This window comes from Felis catus, chromosome B1 (genome assembly GCF_018350175.1).
Source record: "Felis catus isolate Fca126 chromosome B1, F.catus_Fca126_mat1.0, whole genome shotgun sequence".
Classification (NCBI taxonomy): domain Eukaryota; kingdom Metazoa; phylum Chordata; class Mammalia; order Carnivora; family Felidae; genus Felis; species Felis catus.
Window position 1 is genome coordinate 85,445,301 of NC_058371.1, and position 25,718 is coordinate 85,471,018.

The window sequence follows — 25,718 nt, forward strand, 5'->3', positions numbered from 1 at the left end:
ACACACATACACACAAATATACAGTATATGCATGAATTATACTTCATGCATATAGTAATAAACATGTATGTATATATGCATGTGTATTTTTGTATTGTAGGGATGTATCTTTAAGATAAACTGGTAGAATAGAAAATGCATGTAGAAAATGCTGAATATTACCAAATGCCCCCTCCCCCCGCTACAGAAATTGTCACCTTTTACATTCCCATTGGCTTGTAGGGGAATGCCTGTTTCCCCACAGGATAATCCACCCACAGGTAGATTATCAAGCTTTTGAGTTTTTGTCAATCTGATGGGAGAAAAATATTTTAGTGTTGTTTTAATTTGTATTTACCTCACTTATAAGTGAAGTTGAACATCTCAGGTATTTAATGGCCATTTTTATATAGCTATAGATTGTCTGCTGGTGTCTTTTGCCTATTTTTCTATGGGACTTTGGTCTTATTTTTCTTTAATTTTTAAAAGTTCTTTTATATAAAAGCCATTAGCCTTTTGTCGGTAATATTTTCTCTGAATTTGTCATTTGTCTTTTGACTTTGCTCATGATAGTTTTTGCCATGGGACGCTTAAATGTTTTATTAAGTCAAGATTAGAAATTCTTTCCAGATTTTTAGTCGTAGTTAGAAAGCCTTTCTTTATACCCAGATTAAGGAAGAATTCTAGGAAGTGACCTGATAGTTTGCTTCTCATTAAAATTCCACAGAATGGTCAATTTCTGTTTGATTTCTTCTCCTTCACTAAACTTTTACATGAGCGAGTAGTAATTTCATAATCTGAAAAAGAAGTGGAATTTCATTGCTGTTTAGGGTCTAATGTTGTGGAAGGAGAGAACTGAATTTTACCTGGACCACATAAAATTAGAGAGGGCTAAGTAGCACAAAAACACATACAACTCATCACCCTCTCCCTTTCTCCCTCCCTTTGCCCCTCAAGATGGATATTTATCACTGCTTCAAGACGGCTGATTTCAGTTCATTTCTACTCTGTTGTAATTAAAGAGACTAGACACGTAATGAAGAGGGTAAAAATGAGAATAAGGAGGACATTAGAAAGGTTCAGTTTGAAGCTGGGAGGAGGTGAGAGCTTCCAAACAAAAAAGGGGTTCCTGAGTAATGGAGAGTTGTGTTACTGATAAAACCCATCTGATTTTATAACTTCTTCATTTCATTTCTGAGTCACATACTGACCTTCTGGGAAGTAATATAAATGGAGAGAGTGTGAGTTTCCTCATTTGACCGCGTCATAGGGGGCAGCGACTGGTGCCGGAAAGGGCGTGAGGCCTCTTTCCCATCCAGGAGGCACTACTGAGGTTCTCCGTGACCATTTCCTAGTCCTCCCTCAGATGGCATGTCTTTGGATGATAGACACAAATAAAGACCTATAGGAGGAAACTGAAACTTAGAAGTGACAATAGCCAGGAGGAAAACAAAAACAAACGTGAAAAACAAAAAATAAAACAAGAACCAATTATGTCAAATAGCTGTTCTTCTCACTGTTTTTATTACACCCAAAATGTCACATTTAATTCCCCTGAAACCAATTATGAAGAAGGAATTGCTATTAATGCAATTATGTGTGAAAGAATGTCATTCATGTGCAAATGAATGGTTTAAGCATTCCCAGTTGTCCAGTAATGAAGGGAACCAACAAATTTATTTATTTTGAGATTTAATTAACTTTTATAAATTATAAATATAATAATTAACTACAGAGGCAGCCATAATCCAAACCCATAGAGTGTATTTCTTTCTAGATTTCTGGAGTGCATTTTATCATAATAGTAGTCTTACCGTACTATACAGTTTTGTATCATGTCTTTGTTTCCTTGACTGGTATCGTTATATAATTTTTAGTTGTTGTTTTAATAATGGCATATCAGCCCACTATTGACCTTACAATTCCTCTCTTTCTAGAAGTCTCCCTAGCTTCTAGGCCAAGGGGAACAGACACAAACAGTAATATAATGCAGTGAACACTTGTGTTCATATAAGGTTTCTTATAGTTTTTCTTTCCTTTGGGATAGATTACAAAATGTTGGTTACTGAGTTAGTATACACATTTTTAATGGACCTTACTAGAGATTATCAGTGTATTGGAATCCCTGTGTAATTTGCTTACTTTTCAACAATCTGGTTGTTTAAATGGTTTTCAAAGTTAACAGGTCTTGTTTTAATTTTCTGTCTTTGATTGGTTATGAGGTTGGACTTTTTTTTATGTTTGCTAAGTTAATTTTCCTTTTTGTGAATTCTCTATCAGTGTCCTTCGCATATTTAAATTTATATTGGACCTCCCAAGTATTTGGATTATATGTGGAGCTGTTGCCTGGAATCAAGGCAACCAATTGTATGTTATGTAGAGCCTGTAGAACATAAAAGAAGGAGAGGGGCGCCTGGGTGGCTCAGTCGGTTGAGCATCCGACTTTGGCTCAGGTCATGATCTCACAGCTCGTAAGTTCAAGCCCTGCGTCAGGCTCTGTGCTGACAGCTCAGAGCCTGGAGCCTGCTTCGGATTCTGTATCTCCCTCTCTCTCTGCCCCTAACCCACTCGCATTCTGTCTCTGTCTTTCTCAAAAATAAATAAACGTTAAAAAAAATTTTTTTTAATAAATTAAAAAAATAAAGGAAGGAGATATTCCATCCCTTTGTTCCATCATCCAGTCCACCTGGCTAAAAAATTATAGCAGACTAAGGAGAGGTTCTTCATTCTGGATCCTCTCTTTTCTTAAAGGTGGGGAAGTTGGGAGTTGAACCTTAATAGGGACTATTACCTTTACTCTTGAAATTACTTGGCAAGGCTTGGTCTGTTGACATTAGTGTATTAGGCCCTGGAGTGTTCCAGAGTATTGTTTCTCAATTCAGTAGCCTCATAAATTATCTCATAAATTTAGATGAGCATTCTAAAAGTGTGGTATTTAGTAGATCTTGGATAATGTAGTTTGAATATTTTTCCACTCAAAAAAAGGGTATCATTTGGTTTGTTATACATCACTTCCTTCTAATAGTCTCCTTATTCTGACTTTAGGTCCAAGCCCTGCTAAGTGGTCCAGGAAAGAGCAAGTATTAGCCCACTTGAGGGTCTCCAAGCTTACTCTCAGTCTGTTGGCCATCAGGATTGCCTGGGAACCTGACTGCTACTAGTTATTAGTGGGTTCCCATTCAGTCACTTTTATTTATTTATTCGTTTATTTCTTATATAAAAATTTTCGGGGCGCCTGGGTGGCGCAGTCGGTTAAACGTCCGACTTCAGCCAGGTCACGATCTCACGGTCCGTGAGTTCGAGCCCCGCGTCAGGCTCTGGGCTGATGGCTCAGAGCCTGGAGCCTGTTTCCGATTCTGTGTCTCCCTCTCTCTCTGCCCCTCCCCCGTTCATGCTCTGTCTCTGTCCCAAAAATAAATAAACGTTGAAAAAAAAAATTAAAAAAAAAATTTTTCGATCCCCCTCTAAAGGCACTGATAACTTGAAATGTCACACAAGCTGTAGGTGTATTTGCCAATTGGGAAAGGTTTTTCCATCCTTCTTCTGAACTGACTACTTCTTCCCACCCAGAGGTTCAGTGCCCTCATGCCACCTCATGGTTGTCTCAAGTTCCCTAATAGAGCATGCTACCAAAGCCCGCTCACCCCCAAAATAGCTTTAGTTCAAAATGGATCTTCCCTAGTCTCCATCAAAGCCAACCATCTCTATTCTTTCCATGTAGAAGTAGCTTTGAGAAAAGTAGAGCTTGACCTTTGGGATGGCTCTATCATGGTGAACTAGGAAAAGCAGTAGAACTTGCAAAATCTTTACATCTTCACATTTGGAAAATAAAACTATGGGCTTCAATGGGCTTCATCCTAAGTGAACTTAATAACATGATTAGCACCAACAAACAGATACGCAGATCTATATTGTCATTTCAAAATCTTTTAGTATGCAGATGCTCCTTGGTAACTGGCTTAGAATTTGGGGGTTGCCTTCGAAAATAATTGATCAATTTTAAAGAAAATTCTAGCATTAGAAATTGTTCTCTTCTTTCCTCTCCAATATCTATAGCATACAGAAAAAAGCAGCCCCAGTCGTATTAATACTGGCTGCATGCTTTGTTTTATCCTCGCTTAGGGCATCATTGCAGAATATAACAAGATCAATGATGTGAAGGAAGATGATGACACGGAGAAGTTTAAAGAAGCCATCGTGAAATTCCACAGGCTGTTTGGGATGCCCGAGGAAGAGAAGCTCGTCAACTATTATTCTTGTAGCTACTGGAAGGGGAAGGTCCCCCGTCAGGGTTGGATGTACCTCAGTATTAACCACCTTTGCTTTTACTCTTTCCTTATGGGAAGGGAAGGTGAGTTGTCTAGAGTTTCAGGGGGAAGCTTGGGAGAGTCTGCTGAGGTTCACCCTGAACTCATAAACCACATCAAAGTGCCAAAAATAGGTCTGTAGTTATGACTGGGTCAACACTGTTTTAACTATTTAACAAGTGAAGTCAATTATTTTTGTCTAATACTTGTAAACAAAAATGGTTATTAAGTAATAAAGATTCACCAAAGTTATAGTTAATGCAGTTGACGTGAACTTAAATCCATAATGATTATGAACTCAGAATTTATGTGGTTTGAGTTTGTCTCTTAAGCAAACAAAATAGTATTAAATACGGGCATGCAAGCTCAAAGAAAAGGAGTGCACCGAGATTGGGGGTTGGGTTGTGAGGCTGAAGGATCCTCAGGGGCTTTGAAGGAGCCAGGTGTTGACCAGCCTTGTTCCCTGTGCTCAGCCAAGCTGGTAATCCGGTGGGTGGACATCACACAGCTTGAGAAGAATGCCACGCTGCTTCTCCCTGATGTGATCAAAGTGAGCACGAGGTCCAGCGAACATTTCTTCTCTGTATTTCTCAACATCAATGAGACTTTCAAGTTAATGGAGCAGCTCGCCAACATAGCCATGAGGCAACTTTTAGACAACGAGGGATTTGAACAAGATAGATCCCTGCCCAAACTGAAAAAGAAGTCTCCTAAAAAAGTGTCGGCTCTAAAACGGTAGGTGACAGAGACAGAGTCTTACACGCTTTAGAAAAAAGAAACCCTTACATTCTTTTATGAAATTTAGCCTTTTCTTAACCACTTCAAGGGTTCTCAAGACTTTTCTGGGTATCGATACAGAACTGAAAGAGACTGTCTGAAGCAGTCACAGTTCAGTGAGTGAGGCAGACGGCCAGCTTTGGCACAAAGTGACGGGAACTCTTCCGGTCCTGTGGGCAGTGAGCCATGGGCACACGCACCGGGAGATGGGGCAGGGTGGTGGAAAAGGCCCTCAATGGAGGCTGCTTGGAGTGGACTCTCAGGAGGTAGTAGAAGTTGCCTATGTAGATTTAGTAGGATGGATATTTCAGGCAGAGGGAATAACCTGATGCAGGAATCACAAAGGGAAGAGCATAGAGGGAAGTGAGTCCATTAATATCTGGAAAGTGGCAGGTCATGGGATGAGGAGAGGCTGCAGAGAAGCCTGGAAGTCTGGATGGGGGAGTGGGGCTAGAGAGAAGGCAAGGAAAAAGTCGGTGCTCTCAAGTGTGAGTGTATGCATGGAATTGTCCTGGACCGAGATGGGGAATGAGAGAGGAGAGCATGTCTAAGGGATGGGAGAGCTCGGTTTTGATCATGTTGAGTTGCCTGCAGAGCATCACATTGGAGATTGGTCCAGTAACACATATGGAATTGGAAATCGCTGGCATATAGCTGGCAATTGGGTCCTGACAAGAGATCACTGCAATTAAGATGCCTGGTGATTTGAAACGTGTTTCAGTGGAGTGGTTGTGGGTGAATGGTGTTACTGTGGTGGATTGAATAGCAGATGGAAGGCAAGGAGCGGGAATTAGGCAAGTAGAGACTTGCTTTTTCAAGAAATGCAATGGGAAAGGAGGGGGTTGCTCTGATAGAACGTAAAAGATTTGAATATAGGATAGCCTGGGATGAGTTTGTGGTGAGGGTAGCTGCAGGGAAGGAGGGAGCACAGAGCTACAGCTGTAAGAAAACCAGTTATTTTAATAGTGACATCTGAAAGGGCCTGGAAAAAGATGCTTGTGTGTGCAGATGCCTCTCCCTCTGAAATGGAAAGGAAGTAAGAATAGGTGAGGATGGAGGTAATTTGCAAGTAGAAGGGAGGAGGGGAGGGCATGGGAGGAGGGGAGCTCCTCTTTGCTGTGTGAAGCCAGAAACTCCACCACCCAGAGGTTGAGGCGGCATAGAAGTTTGACAGGAGAGGTTTGAACCACCGACCGACATGATGAGCAGGAAAAAGGAAAAAAGATTGTAGTCAAAGAGGACCAAGCTGAGGTTGGAAACTCTGGTTGTCGGAGAGATGGGTTGTTCCTGTGTCTCAGGCAATTTTGTTGTCTTTTTAGGACAGACAGTGATAGCCAGCAGATTCATGAGGCTGGTTTGCATTCTCATTAGGTCTTTCTTAAAAGGTAAAGCCCAGAAAGTGGCTCTGGATAAATACAAATGGAATAATCTTGTTAGACATTAGTGTATTCCTTTGGAAAAAGAATGGATTTCCTATCCAGGCCTAGTTTTCCTAAGATCCTTGAACATTTATAGATATTGATTGTAAAACGACTACACAAGGGACCTAAATAATACAAAGTAGTTATATTACACTTTTGAGTCATAGGTTGGAGTTAGCTCCAGTAGAAAGCCAAGAAGGTAGGGATACGTCTGGCGAGATCGAGGGGCGGAGAGATGGGCTGGGGAACGTCCACTGACACGTCCTTGAGAAGGAACGGAAACCTTGCTCTTGGGTGAGGTGACACTGTTCCTGCCTTCCAGCGATCTTGATGCCAGGGCAAAGAGTGAGAGATACCGTGCACTTTTCCGACTGCCGAAAGACGAAAAACTAGACGGCCACACAGACTGCACCCTCTGGACTCCGTTCAACAAAATGCACATTTTGGGGCAGATGTTTGTGTCCACAAATTACATCTGCTTTACCAGCAAGGAGGAGAACCTGTGTAGCCTCATCATCCCACTCCGTGAGGTAGGTGTCAGCGGGAAATGGAGCTCTGAGGAGCTGCATTTGTAATACTCTTCCGTGTGAACCAGGAATGTTGTTTTTACCAGCATTTCATTGGCTTTTAACCATAGGTGAATGCTCATAAGTCTTTGGTGGCACCTGCCACACCCTTTTGTGTGTTGTCATTGCTCTCAGTGACCTGTAAGAGCTTTTCTTCCTAGAAAAGGCAGCCTAGAGTTTTAACATGGAGATTGCACTATTATTATTCAGGTGTGACGAGGCCAGACCCATCAGATGGCTTGTTGGACTCACAGTCCCTCTAGGAGAGGCCATGGGGGCACATTGGGAAGCACACACTTGGTCCGCAGGCAGAGGGAGCCGTGAAAATGTGGGCAAGAGCCTTTCTTGTAGGGTGCCTGGGTGGCCCTATCGGTGAAGTGTCCAACTTTGGCTTCAGGTCATGATCTCAAGATTCATGAATTAGAGCCCTGCATTGGGGTCTGCACTGACAGTGTGGAGCCTCCTTGGGATTCTCTCTTTCCCTCTCTCTCTCTGCCTTGCCTCCACTCTCACTTTCTCTCTGCCCCTCCCCTGCTCTCACTCTTTCTCTCTCTCTTTCTCTCTCTCTCTGTCAAAATAAATAAACTTAAAAAAAAAAAAGCCTTTGCTGTTATTTCCATGGGAAGAGACAGGCAAGGCAGAGTAAACCGGTTTACTAGTCTAGTCGGAATAATCTCAGCAGGCTGTGGGGCATAGGGGTTGTCCCTAGTTATCTGGTGTCTGGCCCCCCAGTGATGAGGACAGGGATAGTGACCTTGAGTGTGAGAGCTGAATTAAGTAAAGGAGGTGGGTGGGAAGTGTGGGCTCTGGATGGTTGGTTTGCACAGGAATGACCTGCTTACAGGTGAGTCTTTTATTATCCCTTGGAGCTTGCTAACTCTGGGAAGATGGTCCTCCCAGGGCTAGCAAGGCCCAGGATGTCAAAGCATCAGATATAGGAACGAAATGTATTTACTACAACCTGCTCACAGCCTGAGAGCAGCTTGGTCACAAGGAAACAGTCTAGATTGTCTAGATTGTGAATCAGAAAGCCAAGTGTTCACTTCTGATCTGTCAATTGCCCGCAGTAGAATCTCCGCAGTTGCTGGCCACAGAGGCAGATTCCTGAACCCGCCCTACATCTGAATCTCTGCAGGTTTAGGAATCTGTATTTTAATAAAGTCCCAGGCTGGTCCTCATGCACAATGAAGGCATTGTGCATTCTTACTCTCTACACATTCTTACTGTATCTGGGGAAGAGGTGGGTCCTGTCATGTCTTTACGGAGGTAGATTGTTCCGGTACTTGTATGGAAATCTTGCCAGGAGGTTTGGAGTTAAGAAGGAACTCCATGTTAGGATGTTGGAGGCTGGAAGTCTTACAGTCTTAAAGTTGTCCTGGTAACAACTTCAACACACCCTGTTGCTTTTCTAGAAGTTAAGGTGGTTAGAAGCTTTGATTATATAATTAAGATTCACCCCTTGGGGCGCCTGGGTGGCGCAGTCGGTTAAGCGTCCGACTTCAGCCAGGTCACGATCTCGCGGTCCGGGAGTTCGAGCCCCGTGTCAGGCTCGGGGCTGATGGCTCAGAGGCTGGAGCCGGTTTCCGATTCTGTGTCTCCCTCTCTCTCTGCCCCTCCCCCGTTCATGCTCTGTCTTGCTCTGTCCCAAAAATAAATAAACGTTGAAAAAAATAAAATAAGGTTTAAGATTCACCCTTTGTTGAGATTCCCTAGAGTAAAGGATTCAAGTTTCCCTCTGCCTTCTTTTCTTAAAAAAAAAAAAAAAAAAAAAAAAAATTATGTAAGCAGATTTATTTTCTGGGTTTTTTTTTTCTTCTTGTTTTAAGAATAATTCATGGGATGCCTGGGTGGCTCAGTCAGTTAAGTGTTTGACTTCGGCTCAAGTCATGATCTCCCGGTCTGTGAGTTCGAGCCCCACATCGGGCTCTGTGCTGACAGCTCAGAACCTGGAGCCTGCTTCGGATTCTGTGTCTCCCTCTCTCTCTGCCCCTCCCGTGCTTGCTCTCTCTCTCTCTCTCTCTCTCTCTCAAAAACAAATAAAAACAGTAACAAAAAAATAACCAAAAAACATTTTAAAAAAGAATAATTCACTATTATCACAGAAAATTTGTGAAAGTATATACAAAAAGAAAACAAAATTCACCCTTAGTTCCATCCGTCAAAGATAGCCACTGTTAATCTGCTGTATGGCTTCCCAGGCTTTTTCTGTACTTTGGGGTGTATATGTCATTTATATTATTAAAACATAAAACATAGGGAATTTTTATTTTTTACCTATTTCCCTTAATACTGAGTATATATTAAACTTTTCCCCATATTATTAAATATTCTTTTACAGTGTAATTTTTAACAACTGCATATTATTCCATTAAATGTATATATAAAGCTTATTTGCTCAGTTCCCTGTGGCTGGACCCTTGTATTGTTTTCATTGTCTCCCAATCATTTGTATAATTTTCCTTAAAGTATGAATTATAAATTCCTAAAAGCTGAATTGGTGGATCAAAAAGAATGCAAAATGTTAGGCAGTTGTCAAATCTAGTTCTCCTAATAATATGAGCTAACTGGTATTATAACACTTTTTGAGGCCAGGATATGTTGTGGGGGCAGTTCTGAGACAGATAATTCAACAAGTACTGACACTTGGCCCTGGAATGGATTTCATAACATTTCCCAGTAAATGTACCTTCTTGGCCATAGACTGTCATTAAACTTAATTTTCTTCCTCAAGTACTACCTACAAGCAAGTTACCTGCACCAGCAGGTTCTTTCTTCAAGAAAGAAACCCATTCCAGGATTAAGGATGTGTAGTTGTGAATCTGAGGGAGTCATCGCTCTGTTTATCCAGAGGAGGATGCAGTGGAGGAGGTCATAAGCTGCTGTCGATATGTCCGCTCTCCTGTTCACCACCTCCAGCTGGCTCTGTTTACCCTTCGGTGCAATATACAGTACAATAGTGAGAGTTCAGGGCACCTGAGAGAATGGGGATTGATATTCTCAGCCCATCTTCTGCTTGCTTGTTTTCCCTATCAGCTGATGGAGCAGAGATACTTCAGTTATATTTCAGGGTACATCAGAGGAGGAGGGACAGTGGGCGTAGCATTGAGGAATAAAGCACGTTGTGGTTGGTGGATGCAACTTTAAAGAACTAGCTCAATGAAACATCAGTGACCTTCCCCTTAACCTGATGAATCTCCAAGATAGAATAATGATAGACCCCAATCCCGACTAGTGGGAGAAGCAAAGAACTTAACGTAATTTTTACTACCTTTAGGTAACCTTAATGACAGAAAAATGATGGCGTGGGCCCCCTACCCTCCACCCTCTACCCCGTACATGGGGTCTGTCTGAGCAGACAGAACTGAGTTAAGCTGATCTATGAGCAGCAGTCTCCATGGGAACATTACATCCTGCTTGAAATGGAAACTTTTAGGATTGTATAAACTAGGAATTATTGTTCCATTTGATTTTTTAAAAATAAGCCAAAATATTGACTGAATATTGTTAACATATATTTGACATATAGACTTAAGGTAGACCAAATCGACACAGAATCATGGAATCATGTTACTACAGATTTTGAAGAAATGACTGAGGCAGCAAAGCAGGAAGGTAGAGTGAACCAATTAGGTTCCTCATTAGATGGAGTCTCCCTTTTTTTAAGTATAAATTACCTTGCAAATAGTATATATTAAACATGAAGCTTTGATTAAATTCCAGTCTATTTTATAACCCAATTGGTAAGACAAACGTGTCTCATTAAACTAGAATACTAAAATGTAGCTGTTACCCTTTCCTTTGTCACAAAGCTTATGGGATAGGATTCTACCAGAAATCATTTGTCAGCAAAAAATATTTTGTAGTGCATGTGAGTATTCATATGTTTTATGTGGGAGCTTCCTGGTTGTTTCTGTGTTCATCTAGCTAAAGGTCTTTCCACTTTGACCTCATCAAGATTCACATGGCTATCTAGGTTTTAGGTATGGAACTTGAACCTTTATTTCCCTTGGCATGTGTCATTTAGTCTGAGACATCTGGTGACCCAAAGAATCAGAAAAAAATTTATGAGAAAAGGAGTTTTTATAGGTCTTTTAAAAATAGGTATTATTTAACATGTTTTAAGTGCCATGGGAAAATCCTTCTCCTGGTAAAGGAATTGTTTTTCCCATTTCTGCAGGTTTTTTGCATTAGGAAAAAAAAAACACTTTTATGTGCAACTCCATGTATCTTGGGATTCCTTTAAAATATATAAGTATATATCCAACTATATGTACTTATAAAATCTGAGAGTAGAAGTCAGGTTCTGCAGTTTTCCCTCCCTGGAGCGGTACCCATTTTGCACTTGGGGTGGTGCCGCTTTTCAGGCAACTGCAGCAGGTTTCTTAGCCTTGACGGGGGGAAAAGATTTTAAAGTTCTGCTTTGGGGAGAATGTATTTAACATGAAAATGTTGATAAAGAAGTTCCAGTTGAACCTGTCTAGACTGCTCACAGGTGGAAGTGAAGAGGGGAAGCGAAATTGAACTTTAAGTATTATAGTCAGAGCTGCTGTAAATAAACCATTTATCTAGGGCTCGCTTTGAGATCTTTTTCCCTAATGTGCTAAAGAAACATAGTTTTAAAAAAAAATTAATGTTTATTTTTGAGAGAGAGAGCCCGAGTGGGGGCGGGACAGAGAGAGAGGGGGAGACACAGAATCCGAAGCAGGCTCCAGTCTCTGAGCTGTCTGCACAGAGCCTGATGCAGGGCTCAAACCCTCGAGCCATGAGATCATGACCTGAGCCAAAGTCGGACGCTTAACTGACTGAGCCGCCCAGGTGCCCCTAAAGAAAAATATTTTAATGCATTTATCTTACTTTCCAGGTGAGGGAAATCCTATTATAAAGCACCAAATGCGTGTCTTCAGTTCAGAGCTAAAACAGATGTCCTTCTTTCCTACTTGTCTCCTGATGTGGTAGATTCATTTCACCACACACATGCGCACACACACACAGAGTCAGCCAGTGCAGGCAGATAGGGTTGCAGTTAAGCTGTTTACATCGTGTCTGTTCAGAATGGAGCCTTTAAAAGTTTCAAGTGGAAAGAGGGGAGGGATGCAAAGCTCTGGAATTCCAATGAGATGTTTGAAAGGTTGGCAGCGTTTTGAAAGCCATCCCAACATTAATCTTGGCAAAAGAGCACAAGTATCACAGGTTGTTTCTGTCTCTTATGGATGATGCAGCAGCCAGAAGTCGGCTCCTTTATGGCTTCGTTAAATTTTAATGAAAATCAAGGAGTTTCTTTGCAACACGTCTTCTAAAGCTTGGCCCTGTCGACGCCTGGCCCACGGCGTCGAAAGGGCCAAGCTCTGTTGGGGGCCAGCTGCCCTGTGCACTGCAGGGTGTTTAGCGGCATCCCTGACTTCTACCTGTTAGATGCCACTGGTACCCTCCACTGTGGCATCCGGAAATGCCTCTAGATGTTGCCAAATGTCTCCCAGATAACAAAATCACTCCCAGTGTAGAACTGCTGATTTGGAAAGACCAGCAAGACAATTCCAGCTTCTGATAAGAGCTCCAGTTTGATTTGTTATGAGCTATTTTATTTTACTGGAACAGAGTCAAAGACTCTCATTCTGCCTCAGTAAAATACAGGTGGTTCCTCCAGAATATGAAGTGTTGTGTTCCTTGTTTCGTGCTGCTCGGAGGCTACTGCTGGGTGATCCCTGGAAAGTAATGCTTTGTTTCGTGTTTCATGTTTCTTTTCAGGTGACAATTGTGGAAAAGGCAGACAGCTCCAGCGTACTCCCCAGCCCTTTATCCATCAGCACCAGGAACAGGATGACCTTCCTATTTGCCAATTTGAAAGATAGAGACTTTCTAGTGCAGAGGATCTCTGATTTCCTGCAACAGACGACCTCCAAAATCTACTCGGACAAAGAGTTTGCAGGCAGCTACAACAGTTCAGATGATGAGGTCTGTGGGAGACGCCTGAGGGTATTTGCCTTCGTCCTACTCTGCCCCAGAATGTTCCCTTCCTCATCTGTTCTGTTTGATCTGCAAGCTCTGCAGCTGTGCTAAGATAAGGCTCCTCCCCTGATGCCCAGGGCAGTATCTGAGCAATAACTCATTTGAATCCCATGGAGTCTGTATTTGGGATCCCAGAGCTGGACAGAGCCTTGTAGATCATCTGGTCTAACCTGCCTATTTTATAGTTGAAGAAATCATTGAGTGATGTGTCTTGTTTACACAGCAAGTGGCTCTGGTCCATATAGTGACATTGTTGGGAATGCACAGAGGTCACTAAATAAAGTCTCAAATCTGAAATGCAACATCATGATGATGATTTTATTCTGATAAAAAATACCTATTGTGTCCCTTTTGAATTAGGCCCTGGACCAACATCCAGGGAAATTGGCAGCTAAAACATAATTGTAAAGATGGTGACCTCACAAGGAACATCTCTGCCCCAGTCTACCCGGTCTGAGCTCATGTGGGCACGAGGAGGCGGTCCCTCTGTCAATAAGCAGTTGATTCAGCCCCGTCATGCTTTGCCTGCATGCTAATCAGAGGCTAACGGTCAACCAGTTTGTTGCAAAAATGCATCGGAAATTAGATGAAACGTGTTTTCAGCACTGAAGCTCTGTGTTCTGTGACCCACAAACCTGATAATCCCCGCCAAAATGCTGGCTTGCTGCCTTCCTCCTGCGTCTTCACGCAGCAAGAACCATTTTGGGAACCATGATGTAGCTGTTGGTGTCTGTACAGAGGACACTGAAGAAGTAGCTTCTACGTCTGTCCCTTTCATTGTCTGTCCCTCTCTGCATCAGCAGGTGTATTCTCGGCCCAGCAGCCTTGTCTCCTCCAGCCCTCAGAGAAGCACGAGCTCCGAGGCCGATGGAGAGCGCCAGTTCAACCTGAACGGCAACAGCGTTCCCACAGCCACGCAGACCCTGATGACCATGTATCGGCGGCGGTCCCCCGAGGAATTCAACCCGAAGTTGGTGGGTGCCTCCTGCCCTTGCCTGAAACTTTTCTATATTAGAGCAATAACATTTAAAAGTATTTGTAATCTAAGTAAACTGATAAATATTTCCGTAAAGAAACACTTTCCTAGAAGCACCGAAGATTTTTATCTAAATCTCTCATTCGATTGTAGAACAGCTTCTTCAAAGAAGGAGATGAGGTGTAGAGTTATAGGTGACATTTGTTTTTTTATCTCGTCTTGAGTGTTTAAGTCAGCCAACAAATAAGTACGTAATCTCTCAGCCCATGTTTAAAAAACGTCAGCTCACTTTCACTCGGAGGTGTACACATAAAGCCATAAAGACAATTCGCGTTCTGCTGACCTGTTTCACGTAAGTGGAATTCTGATTCTGGTCTAGAAAGCTTCGAGGCAGGACCAGAGGCTGTGGTTCAGGGGTCCAATTAGGGAAGGACTGCAGAGAATCTGAGTTCTTTGTTCTCCTGAGTTGTGTCCAGAACAGAACCACTCCATTCACCAGGGGAGATGTTCTGACCTTCCGTCCAACTTCTCCTGTCTGTCCCCGACATGCTTTGGCACGTAGTCATGTTTCATTATCCCTTTCAGGCCAAAGAGTTTTTGAAGGAGCAAGCTTGGAAGATGCACTTTGCCGAGTATGGGCAAGGGATCTGCATGTACCGCACAGAAAAGACCCGGGAGCTGGTGTTGAAGGGCATCCCGGAGAGCATGCGGGGGGACCTCTGGCTGCTACTGTCAGGTATGGACAGGCGTGGGGGGCGGGGCCTACTGGCCCCAGGGTGTGCAGGACCTCAGCGCGCCCCTTCTGCCTTCCCTCATGCACCTGGGCTCTTTTCAAATATGCAGTCCTCCAGTTCAGCACTAAATCCCCTTTCCTTCCCAAAGTGTTGAAGTCCCTCGATAAAAACACAGGACGCATATACACCTGTCCAGATATTGAAGCCCCCATCCCCCAAATCCGCATAACCTCTTCCATCACTTCACTAATGCTACTTAGAAGAAGAGAGATCCTGAAGGGTAAGAGTACGATTCTTTGTGATTTTTGAAGTCCTTGTTCCTTTCCCAGCTGTGTCCACTTCGTTGAAAATGGGTAAGTGTGGCACACGCTCAGAGCCCTCATTAAGGTGGGGAGAGGGAGGAATGAGAAAGCCTCGTGCTTGGTTTCTGCCACCTCCTGCATTTGCTGGTTATCACATGGAGATGTGAAGGGGAGGCCAGAACGTGCACTAGAACTGAAGGCCCACCCAGGTCACACTTACACTCCAAGCTGGAGATGCCAGGAAGGCAGAAGGGGGTTGTCATGGACCTTTGGGTCCCCCTCCAGGCTCCTGCCCAAACACAGCCCTGTGGGGTCAGACCTTTGAGCCCTGCTGGAGACCAGAGGTTCTTCAGCTGGGCCCGTCATACCTTCCTCCAAGCCGAAAGCATCTAGGGGTCTGTTCTGTCATGAACATCCAGGGCGTTTTTTTGTTGTCACCAGTCTTTGTAAATCAGGTGCTTTACCTGGTTAGAGGCCTGAAATGTAATTGTTTTAAATAAGCTTATTTGAATATTTGTATGTGAAACTAAGACGGTCTGACACAAGTGCCACTATCAAAACCTTTTATTTTAAAAATAACATTAAAATTAGAAGAAAAGTTACCAGACTTACAGGACAGCCTTAAACAAACAAACAGGTTGTAGCTCTTTCTAAAAGTAAATACAAATGGTAATCGCCCGTAATGAGATGTATTAACATCTCAGCAGTTGGGGGATAGAATCCTGAAAAATAATTGGCTCTGTGTGTTTCATGCAAAACTAGTTTGTTTTGTGCTCGTTCATATGGCTTTTTCGTTGTCCTTCAGTAGACCAGCCTTAGCTCCTCATTTAGAAATCCAAATTTGAGGGGCGCCTGGGTAGCTCAGCGGTTAAGCGTCCGACTTTGGCTCAGGTCATAATCTCGCAGTTTGTGGGTTCGAGCCCCATGTCAGGCTCTGTGCTGACAGCTCGGAGACTGAAGCCTGCTTCAGATTCTGTGTCTCTCCATCTCTTGGCCCCTCCCCTGCTCATGCTCTGTGTCTCTCTGTCTCTCAATAATAAATAAATGTTAAAAAAAATTAAAAGAAAAAAAAAAAAGAAATCCAAATTTGAGTCAAATGATCTCTGATTACACAAATCCAGCCCAAGAAGAGCCTTCCTGTCCGGTTTTCTGTCTTCCTTGTGTCTGGTGAACTAGTCACCTCGACAACTTGATTCAGATCGTTGACATTGTAAATACAAAATTTCTTTTTCATCCTCGTTCAAATCAGAAGTTACTTACAGCCACATTTTGGATGAAAACGAAGCTCAAAGTCAGCACCAAGAAACAGTACACAGTGGTACACAAGCACAGTTGCAGAGACGCATCTAGAGTTAGATCCAGTGTTTTCTTTAATGGTGATGGAGGCCCGAGGGTGGAGCGGGCTCCCTGCTGCCTCTGTTGGGTAGACAGCAGCCCCTGTTTTCATCCAGCTCCCTGGAGGTGGGGTGCATGTGAAGCCAGCCCACCCATGGGGAGAGCCCAGCTTCTGGTAGGGGAGCCTTGCCTGGGTACCGCCCTGCTCCTCGTGACTCTCAGGACCATTGTACCAGGACCTGGCTCAGTGTATCCAGTGAAGTGAAGTGCAGGCCAGAGGGTAAGATATCTTTGCAAATCTCCCTTGAGAACAAAGCAAAAGCCAGTGTTAAGTTGCTGTCAACCAGACTGCCTTATCCAGGGTAAGTGTGAGTGGGAAGCCTGTCTCCCCGGGTGACTGTCATTGACAAGCCCAGGCCATCCCAAGGGCTCTAATTTCTAATCAGTGAAATACAGATCAGTCTGTCCTGTGTTGTAGTGTGTGTGTATGTGTGTTTAACATGTGCATATGTGTGTGTGTGTGTGTGTGTGTGTGTGTGTGTGTGTAGAGAGAGAGAGAGAGAGAGGGAATTTATAATTACCTAAGTTGTATTTAAGTAGATTTTTATTTAGATATTCTCATATAGGGCTTTCTGTCTTTAAGAATCTTAAAATGCAAGGATCTCAAACCAGTGATCCTCAACTCATTTCTCCATCCTCATCCCAACCACCTGGGAAACTCCCACCCATGAGGGTGGCTCACTGCTAGGAATGCCCACCCCACCCACCGCCCTGCACTTCTCCAAACCCCTCCACGTGCTGTAGCACCTCCTCCTACTCTTCAGTACGGCTGTTTGGACTCTTCAACGCTTATGCTTCAGCAAGCAGCGTGTGGACTCGTTTTGAGAGACAAAACTTCCCTTTTCAAGTGAAATCTTAAGGAAAACCCCAATAAAGTACCAGCAAAGCTGCTCTGGTTGAGGGAGGGCTGAGACGGGGAGGCTTTGGCTTACTCTTCCCCTAAGTGGCTCCCCAGGATTGTTCTTGGAAGTTCTGTGGAACACAGATTTTTCTCTTGCAAGCCCCTGCCTCGGGAGCTCTCTGAGCCCACGTCTGTGAGACGTCATTGTTATTTCGCAAGTGTCCTTGGAGCGGTGAGGAACGTGAAGGGGTTCAGTTGGGAAGCCATGTCTGCAGACCGAGGGCAGTGCTTGCACTTTTGGACGTATCTGTTGGGTATTTCCTAGGTGCAATCAATGAGAAGGCCACACACCCTGGGTACTATGAAGATCTAGTGGAAAAGTCCATGGGCAAGTATAATCTCGCCACGGAGGAGATCGAGAGGGATTTACACCGCTCCCTTCCAGAACATCCAGCTTTCCAGAACGAGATGGGCATTGCTGCTCTACGGAGAGTCTTAACAGCTTACGCTTTTCGAAATCCTAATATAGGATATTGCCAGGTAAATGACACAGATGGTTTAGTTTTTTTTTTTTTAATTGTTTATTAACCAGTAAGTAAGTGAGAAGAAGAAAGAAGAATGGTTAACTTCTAGAACCATCCCTGCACCTAAGTTTCTTGGCCTCAGCACTGTAGACATTGTGGACTGGATAATTCTTTGTGCTTTGTAGGATGTTTAATAACATTCCTGTTTAATAACACATTTAATCACATCCACCCACTAAATGCTAGTAGAACCCCCTAGTTGGGACAACCAAAATGTCTTTAGGCATTGCTGAATACCCCCTGGGGAGCAAAATCTCCCTGAGTTGAGGCCACTCCACTGAGCAGAGGAGCCAGGAGATAAGGATGCCCTTTCTGGATCCAACACCATGTAGCTGGGTGACCTTGGAAAGTCACTTCTGATTATTCTCTGAGCCACCCCTCATCCCTCCCTGAGGTAAAAGAGAGCATGCCTGAGCACCAGGCCTGTGATTCTGGATTCTCAGTTCCACAGTGCTCCTACTTTGCATCCTAGGTAATAACGTCCTTGAGAATAGAACTCTTTTATGCTATGATTATATTTTAATACACACTAAAATAAATGTCTAATCCTCTATTTAAAAAATGTTGCCCCCATACCAACTAAAATTATCTCTTGTACTAGGACATATACCACAATTTGGAAAGCTCCAAGATTATATGACTTTAGACTTAAAGGCCATATATTCAGAGAGGCCTTCCCTGATCATCCAGCTAAAAGCTAAAGCAAATCTGGGCTTGCTTTGACAGCACATATACTAAAATTGGAGTGATACAGAGAAGATTTGCATGGCCTATCACATGGATGACACACAAATTTATGAAGCATTCCGTATTTTTGTGGGAGATAGAGGCTTCCAGTTATGGAATGAATAAGCCACTAGAATAAAAGACACAGCGTAAGGAATGTAGTCAGTAATATTGTAATAGCAATGTATCAATGTATCTGTAGGGACAGATGGCAACTATACTTGTGAACATAACATAATGTATAAACCTGTGTCAACGGTACTCCAAAAAGATGTGAAAAGAAATCACAACCAAATACAACATTTAATATGTTGACAAATACTTCAAACTTGCCCCAAATCCAGAAAGATGGTATAATGTATTTTTTACTAAATGACTGCTTAACACAAAAATACATAAATAGATAAATGCTAAAGTAGGCTTAATTCCTCTACACACACACACACACACACACACACACACACACACACACAGTACAGGTCTTCCTGTACCGCATTACTTTACCGTTTTGATAGCACTTCATTTAAATATACTCCCAAATTGGTTAATTAATGTTTACATCTTTATTTTGTCTCTCTGACATCAACGTTTAAGCCCTGTGAAACTTGTCACCACTGTGTCCTCCCCTCCTACCCATCCCCCAATACTTAGTCCAGAGCCTGTTGTAAAGCAGACCCTCAGACTTACCTTGACTAAATAAATGCCTAAGGAACCAACCGTGATGTACTAGAATCGTCAGGTTAATTCTCAAGTGAAATTTTAATAATGATTTCACTTGGGAAAATATTAAGACTTACAAGAAAAAGCCTATTAGACCCAAATTCCTTTTTTGGTGTGCGTGTTGTAGAAGTCTGATGAACGATTACTGGTTTGTAGATCAAAAGATGCACCGGACTTAGTTGGCTTCTACAATTACAGAATTCATATTTATCTTTTGATCTTCCTCTTTTTAATTAAGAGGACTATTGAAATAGTTGAGCCTTGAGTGGTTATGAGCTATGTGATAATATCTTTTAATAAAGTAGGTTCCTTTGGAGTCTAAATCACTGTTACATATCACTACCGTCCTTATCCAGATGGAGATAGTGGGTGAGGACGCCAAATTTGAAAGGTTTTATTGTTCTCAGAGGAGAGCCTCAGGCCATGTGTACTTGGTTATAGAAACCATTATGGAACATTAAAAAGGAAACATTTACCTCATGAATTAAGGATTAAAAACACTGAGTTTTCACAGGTTAACAAGCTTTGTCAAACAGCCTTTGGGCAAAGTTTTTGCATAAGGGCTTGCCTGTGTGCAGGGGCTCAGTCCTTGGTGAATATTAGTGTTCATAAAGACCTTTAACGGTTACCAGATCAAGGACTAAAGGTTTGTACAATTTTTAAGGGTTCTAAATAATATAAGCAAAACAAAACTTTGGGATAATATGTGTGTCTAGCTTGCAGAGCCTTTAAATGTTTATTATCTGGCCTTTTGCTGAAAAAGTTTGCTGGTCCTGTGAGACAAACTCAGTAATTTTCTTTAGGTCAACAAGATTTCTTATGCTAACGTGTATGATGTATTTAAAATACATTTGACAACAGCCTTTTTCATGCCTTTAGGCCATGAATATTGTCACATCAGTGCTGCTGCTTTATGCCAAAGAGGAGGAAGCTTTCTGGCTGCTAGTGGCTTTGTGTGAACGCATGCTTCCCGATTACTACAACACCAGAGTTGTTGGTATGTGCGGGATGTAGTTAATATTTTGACCCACGGCTCCCAGTGAAGATGTTTCTAGAGCCAAGATACCGGCTGGAACACCATTTCCAGTCACCATTAGCCAAAAGAATTTTAGACAACTCCAGTTTCCCAAAATGGGAGTGAGAGGGCTTGAATTAATATAAGATTGTACACAAAGGAGCCCCGCGGAGCGTAAGAGAATATGCATGTATCACTGTTACAGGAATTATTTTAGAAAACATTTGATGTGGGTGTCACTCTGTGGCATGTGTGAACTGCACCAAACATGTCAGCTGTCAATCAACCTGACAAGATTTGGCAAAAAATGTTTTCATGAAAAGGATGCAATCTGTGGAGAACAGAAATATGCAAAAAAAAGATCATATAAAAATGTATGCAAAACTAAGTTGCTGCAGTTTTTTTCAGTTTCATGGCAAAGCAAACAATGACTGTAAGCATTTAAACAAATTATTACTGTTACTCCCTATAATCCTCTCACGTGTTAGACATTCCCTTCAGCAGGACAAGCTTTTTGTTGCTAGTGTAGTAAATTGTATGCCTTACGTGCTCTTCATTTCTAAACCTTTTCACACTGATTCATTGATTTTGATTCATTGGAAAAATTCTCCAGAAACGCCAGTAAGTTGGTCATGAGTGTGTACAACTGGAATGCTTTTTTTTAGATTTTTTTTTTTTTTTAAGTAATCTGTACACCCAGTGTTAGGATCGAACTTACAGCTCCAAGATCAACATGCTTTACCAATAAGCCAGCCAGGTGCTCCTAGAATGCTATTGAGCTTAAAAAACACTCATTTAAGGGGCACTTGGGTGGCTCAGTGGGTTAAGCTACTGACTCTGGATTTCAGCCCAGGTCATGATCTCATGGTTCATGGGACAGAGTCCTATGTTGGGCTCTGTGCTGACAGTGAGGAGCTTTCTGGGGATTCTCTGTTTCCCCCTCTCTCTGCCCCTCCCCACTGTGCTCTGCGCCCCCTCCCCCCCGCCGCCTCTCTCAAATAAACTTAAAAAAATAAAAAAATAACCTCTCACTAAAATCAACAACTCATTTGTGGGGACTGTGCATCCAGAAAAGCATTTTGTTTTTTTATTTTTTTAATTTTTTTATTTAAAAAAAATTTTTTTAAGGTTTATTCATGTTTCAGAGACGGAGAGAGACAGAGTGTGAGTGAGGGAGGGGCAGAGAGAGAGGGAGACACAGAATCTGAAACAGGCTCCAGGCTCCTAGCTGTCAGCACAGAGCCTTACACGAGGCTCGAACTCGGGGATGGCAAGATCATGACCTGAGCCGAAGTCAGACGGACGCTCAACCGACTGAGCCACCCAGGTGCCCCAAAGCAACTTGTTTTTTAAATGAGTTTGCCAGGAAACGGAGCTACTTAGATATACACTTCATGCCTAACCGAACAATTATATATCATGAAAACTTTCTAAACTGACTTATCCAACAACCCTTACCATTGTGTTACTGCCCTTTTGTGGTAGGGAAGCAGGACAGGAAGACTCTGGAAAGAGAAGAAACACCCAGAACTAATCTGCTGACTGAGCTATGTTGATTGACACCTTGGTCTAGTAACTTAGTGCCTGGTAACATGGTAGCAGCAGAACAGTTAGAGAAGGGAGCTGAGTTCCGTCTCAGCAGCAATTGTGAGCTGGATTATTTTAGTCAAGTCATTTGATTGGGTTCCTGGGTGAGAAGGTGCGGTGGGTTCACCTGCGACCCTTTGTGCCCACCTCCGCTACAGGCGCGCTGGTCGACCAGGGTGTCTTCGAGGAACTGGCGCGAGACTATGTCCCACAGCTCTACGACTGCATGCAGGACCTGGGCGTGATTTCTACCATCTCCCTGTCTTGGTTTCTCACGCTCTTTCTCAGCGTGATGCCCTTTGAGAGTGCGGTTGTGGTTGTGGACTGTTTCTTCTATGAAGGAATCAAGGTGATATTCCAGTTGGCCCTGGCCGTGCTGGATGCAAATGTGGACAAACTGTTGAGCTGCAAGGACGACGGGGAGGCCATGACCGTTTTGGGAAGGTAATAGACCAAGCCTCACTTTGAAAACCCCTCCAGTTCCTTCTCTGAACTTGCCTTCTCTCTTTCCCCTTGGTTTCGTGAGTCTTACTTGGCTCAGTGCAGCATAATGCCCACTTCTGTCTGTGGCTGAGGATTCATTTTCATAGGCTGCATCTTTAGAAGTTAGGAAGACTTTATTCTGTTCTTAAGGAAATACTTAAGATGAAGTATAAATTTTAAAGTATGCTTTAAAATGAAGAGTTTGCAGAAAACAGAGAACTGTATTAGGAGAACTCCAAATTAGCCTCCGGCGACTTCTGATTCCTTTCTTTGTCCAGGTATTTAGACAGTGTGACCAATAAAGACAGCACTCTGCCTCCCATCCCTCACCTCCACTCCCTGCTCAGTGATGACGTGGAACCCTACCCTGAAGTGGACATCTTCAGACTCATCAGAACTTCCTATGAGGTGGGTCTCGTTCCCTACCTGAGTGGTACAGTGTTCTGAGAGTGCAGAGAGGGACACTGATGTGTGGCACCCACTTCCATTGCTAACCACAGATATACGTGCTTCCTTTCACCTTCTGAGAACTAATTGCCAAAGCAAGCAGCTGCCTTCCAGCTGACGGCTTTGACCTTCAGAGATAGGGACTGAACGGGGCCATGACCCCTGCTGGCTCTAATGCCATAGAGCAGATGGCATGACAAGCTCTTGCCCCCTGGTTCTTTGCCATGCCCACCCTGAAGCCTGATCAAAGTAGCAACTCAGATTCAGCTCTGGGTGTATTGAGGAGGGGCTTCGAGAGCAAGCATGCTAAAGTCAACCTGCACACATTGATGAACTCTCTATTCTCATGCCAAGACTCTCAGGTCTTCTCTAACGAAAACAAGCCAATTCTCTTCAGTTCAAGACACATGGAATAGCCTGTACCATCCTAGAGATGAACCAGAGTCCTGGTATTTCTCTCAAATAGCTTGACCTGGCTGGGGAGGATGCTTTCTGGTTCGTGAGGACCCTGGATCTGGCCCTGAATCTCAGAATAGACCTAATGAGCTTCTAGGAGTGAAGGAACCAGTGTTATGTGCTTTGTAGTGTTTGGTGGTTTGTGGAGCCCCAGTGACTCAGTGCCCATAATACCTAATGGTTTCTTCATTTCCTGATCCTTGGCTGTGCAAACTTTTATAGAGATGATCATTAAGAAAGAGCATGAATATTCTGCTGAGCACAGTACTCACAGATATCTTGGGAATGTATGACTATGATTCTCAGCATTACAACTAGTAACAGCCTGGATTAAGGGACAAATAGTAAGGGACAAGCTGAGGTCAGAAAGCCTCTCTTAAAGAGAATAAAAAATTTGGTGCTTTAAAACATAATTGGTATAGATCCAGAAACCTTTTCAGAAACATATGCCCTTTCACTCATAAAGGGGACAAGACTGGTAATTTGTTATTTTTAAAAAACTTCATTGACACTCAATATGTATTGAGAACAAAACATTTTTTGTGTCTTTTAGAATCATAAAAGTAATGCACGTTTATTTTTAAAAATGTAGAAACTATGGAAAAATAAACTATATTCTATCAGCTATAATTTACTATATTTCCCTCAAGTAGATTTTTATATTTGTAATACGCACTTAAAAAAATAAGTCTCTACTAAAACGTGCTTTGTAACATCCCATTTTTCACTTAAAATATACCATGAGCACTCTCTAATATATTATTATTTAAAGTCATAATTTTAATAGAGTCTTAATATTTTGTTTAATGAGGTACCAAAATTTATTTAACTGGTCACTTTCATTGTACATTTACTTTGGTTGCTTCCAAATTTTCAATATTTTATGGCAAACTTCTATGCTATTACATACATATATGAAGAGTTTGCAGAAAACAGAGAACTGTAACAGGAGAACTCCAAATTAGCCTCTGGTGACTTCTGATTCCTTTCTTTGTCCAGGTATTTAGACAGTGTGACCAATAAAGACAGCACTCTTTATTTATATATATTCACACATACGATATATCCTATATTGTGTGATAAACTTGTATGCAAATATCACATCTCTGATTATTTTCTTAGAGTCCTTTCTGAGGAATAGATCTATAGCAATAGATCAAAAATTATGAATTATTTCCAAGCTCATAGCATACACCGTCCAATTTCCATGAAGATTGACCTGATTTATATTTCTGCTAGTAGAGATTAAGGATGAATATTTCACCTCAGTCTCTCCAAAACTGGTTATTATCATAATGAAATAAAAAAACATCACTGCCTCAGGACTTTGGGATAATACTCTGTTGGGAATTTTGGATGATTATTTTTCTAGAAAAAGAGCCCATGTAATTAAAGGCAATAGTTATTATTATAGCTGTGAGTTGTTTTTCTAAAAGGCATCCCCTGAAACCTTTATTGTTAAGAAAATTCTGGACCAGAGTAATAAAGCTTAGTATGTGGAAACTTAGCTTTATTCTTCACAGCAGATAAGCTAACATCATGCTGAGGTCAGCACTTGACCCATTTTTAATGGGAAAGAAAAGAGAATGGAGACAAGACCAAGGGCTGGTTTCCATTTACATCCTGTCTGGCTGATCGCTAATGGTGGCCCTTTGGCTGCCAAACATCCTGTCGCAGGAGACAGCAGCAGTTTCCTTCCTCTGCCTGGACAGACAGCCCCTTTTATTTACGCCAATGCCTGTATTACCTGGTCTTTTGATGCATAATGACTGGTTTTTTGTTTTTCGTTTTTCATGTCACCGCACCGCTCATAAGTTTCCAATGGCTCCCCAGTGCCTTACAAATCAGCCTAAAGAGACCACCACAAACTCTTGCCCATCTCCCTTTTCCCCTCCTAACCATTAGATTGGTGGTTCTCAATCCTACCTGTGCGTTAAAACCACTTACAACTTTCTTCCGTGTCAGGCTTTTAAAAACGTAAATTCCCAGGCTCCAACCCAGACCAGTTAAATCTGTATCTCTGTCATGAGGCCTACAAACTAAGTATTTTTTGAAAGTCGCCCAGAGGGTTCCAGTGCCCGGGGAGGGCTGAGCATCACTGCCCTAGATGCAGAATGGGGCCACTAGTCTCAGAAGCTGGTTATAACCTGGTTTGAACTCAGGCAGGACACCAGTTTTCTAAGGCATCAACACATTTATCTCTGTGCTTCAGGATAATTAGCCAGTAAAATGGAAAGGTAGGAGGAATACTGAAAGTACCTTCAGCTTTGAGATTCCATCAAGGCCTAATCCAGGTTGCTGGAGGTTGGTTTGATATTGTTGAAATTTCTCCTGATGAGTGGAGATGATAACTTTATTCATAAATACCTCATGGAGCAATTCTTGTTCGTTATAAG

At 42.5% G+C, this 25,718-nt stretch overlaps 1 protein-coding gene and 1 non-coding gene across 3 annotated transcripts in view; both read left to right on the top strand.

Annotated features, from left to right (window-relative positions):
• Positions 1-25,718, top strand: part of TBC1D9 (TBC1 domain family member 9) — a 116,700-nt gene that overhangs the window by 65,722 nt on the left and 25,260 nt on the right. The window contains exons 4-13 of one of the 2 annotated variants that reach the window (XM_023252784.2): positions 4,102-4,330; positions 4,760-5,021; positions 6,807-7,014; positions 12,796-13,002; positions 13,857-14,030; positions 14,618-14,768; positions 17,630-17,844; positions 20,214-20,331; positions 22,095-22,380; positions 22,698-22,827. In XM_023252784.2, coding sequence (XP_023108552.2) covers positions 4,102-4,330; positions 4,760-5,021; positions 6,807-7,014; positions 12,796-13,002; positions 13,857-14,030; positions 14,618-14,768; positions 17,630-17,844; positions 20,214-20,331; positions 22,095-22,380; positions 22,698-22,827 — 1,980 coding nt within the window. The remainder of the gene's footprint in view (positions 1-4,101; positions 4,331-4,759; positions 5,022-6,806; positions 7,015-12,795; positions 13,003-13,856; positions 14,031-14,617; positions 14,769-17,629; positions 17,845-20,213; positions 20,332-22,094; positions 22,381-22,697; positions 22,828-25,718) is intronic. The other variant, XM_023252785.2, reaches the window with a different exon arrangement.
• Positions 18,603-18,704, top strand: LOC111560294. The gene has a single exon (XR_002742051.2). It is a non-coding gene; the product is annotated as a U6 spliceosomal RNA (small nuclear RNA).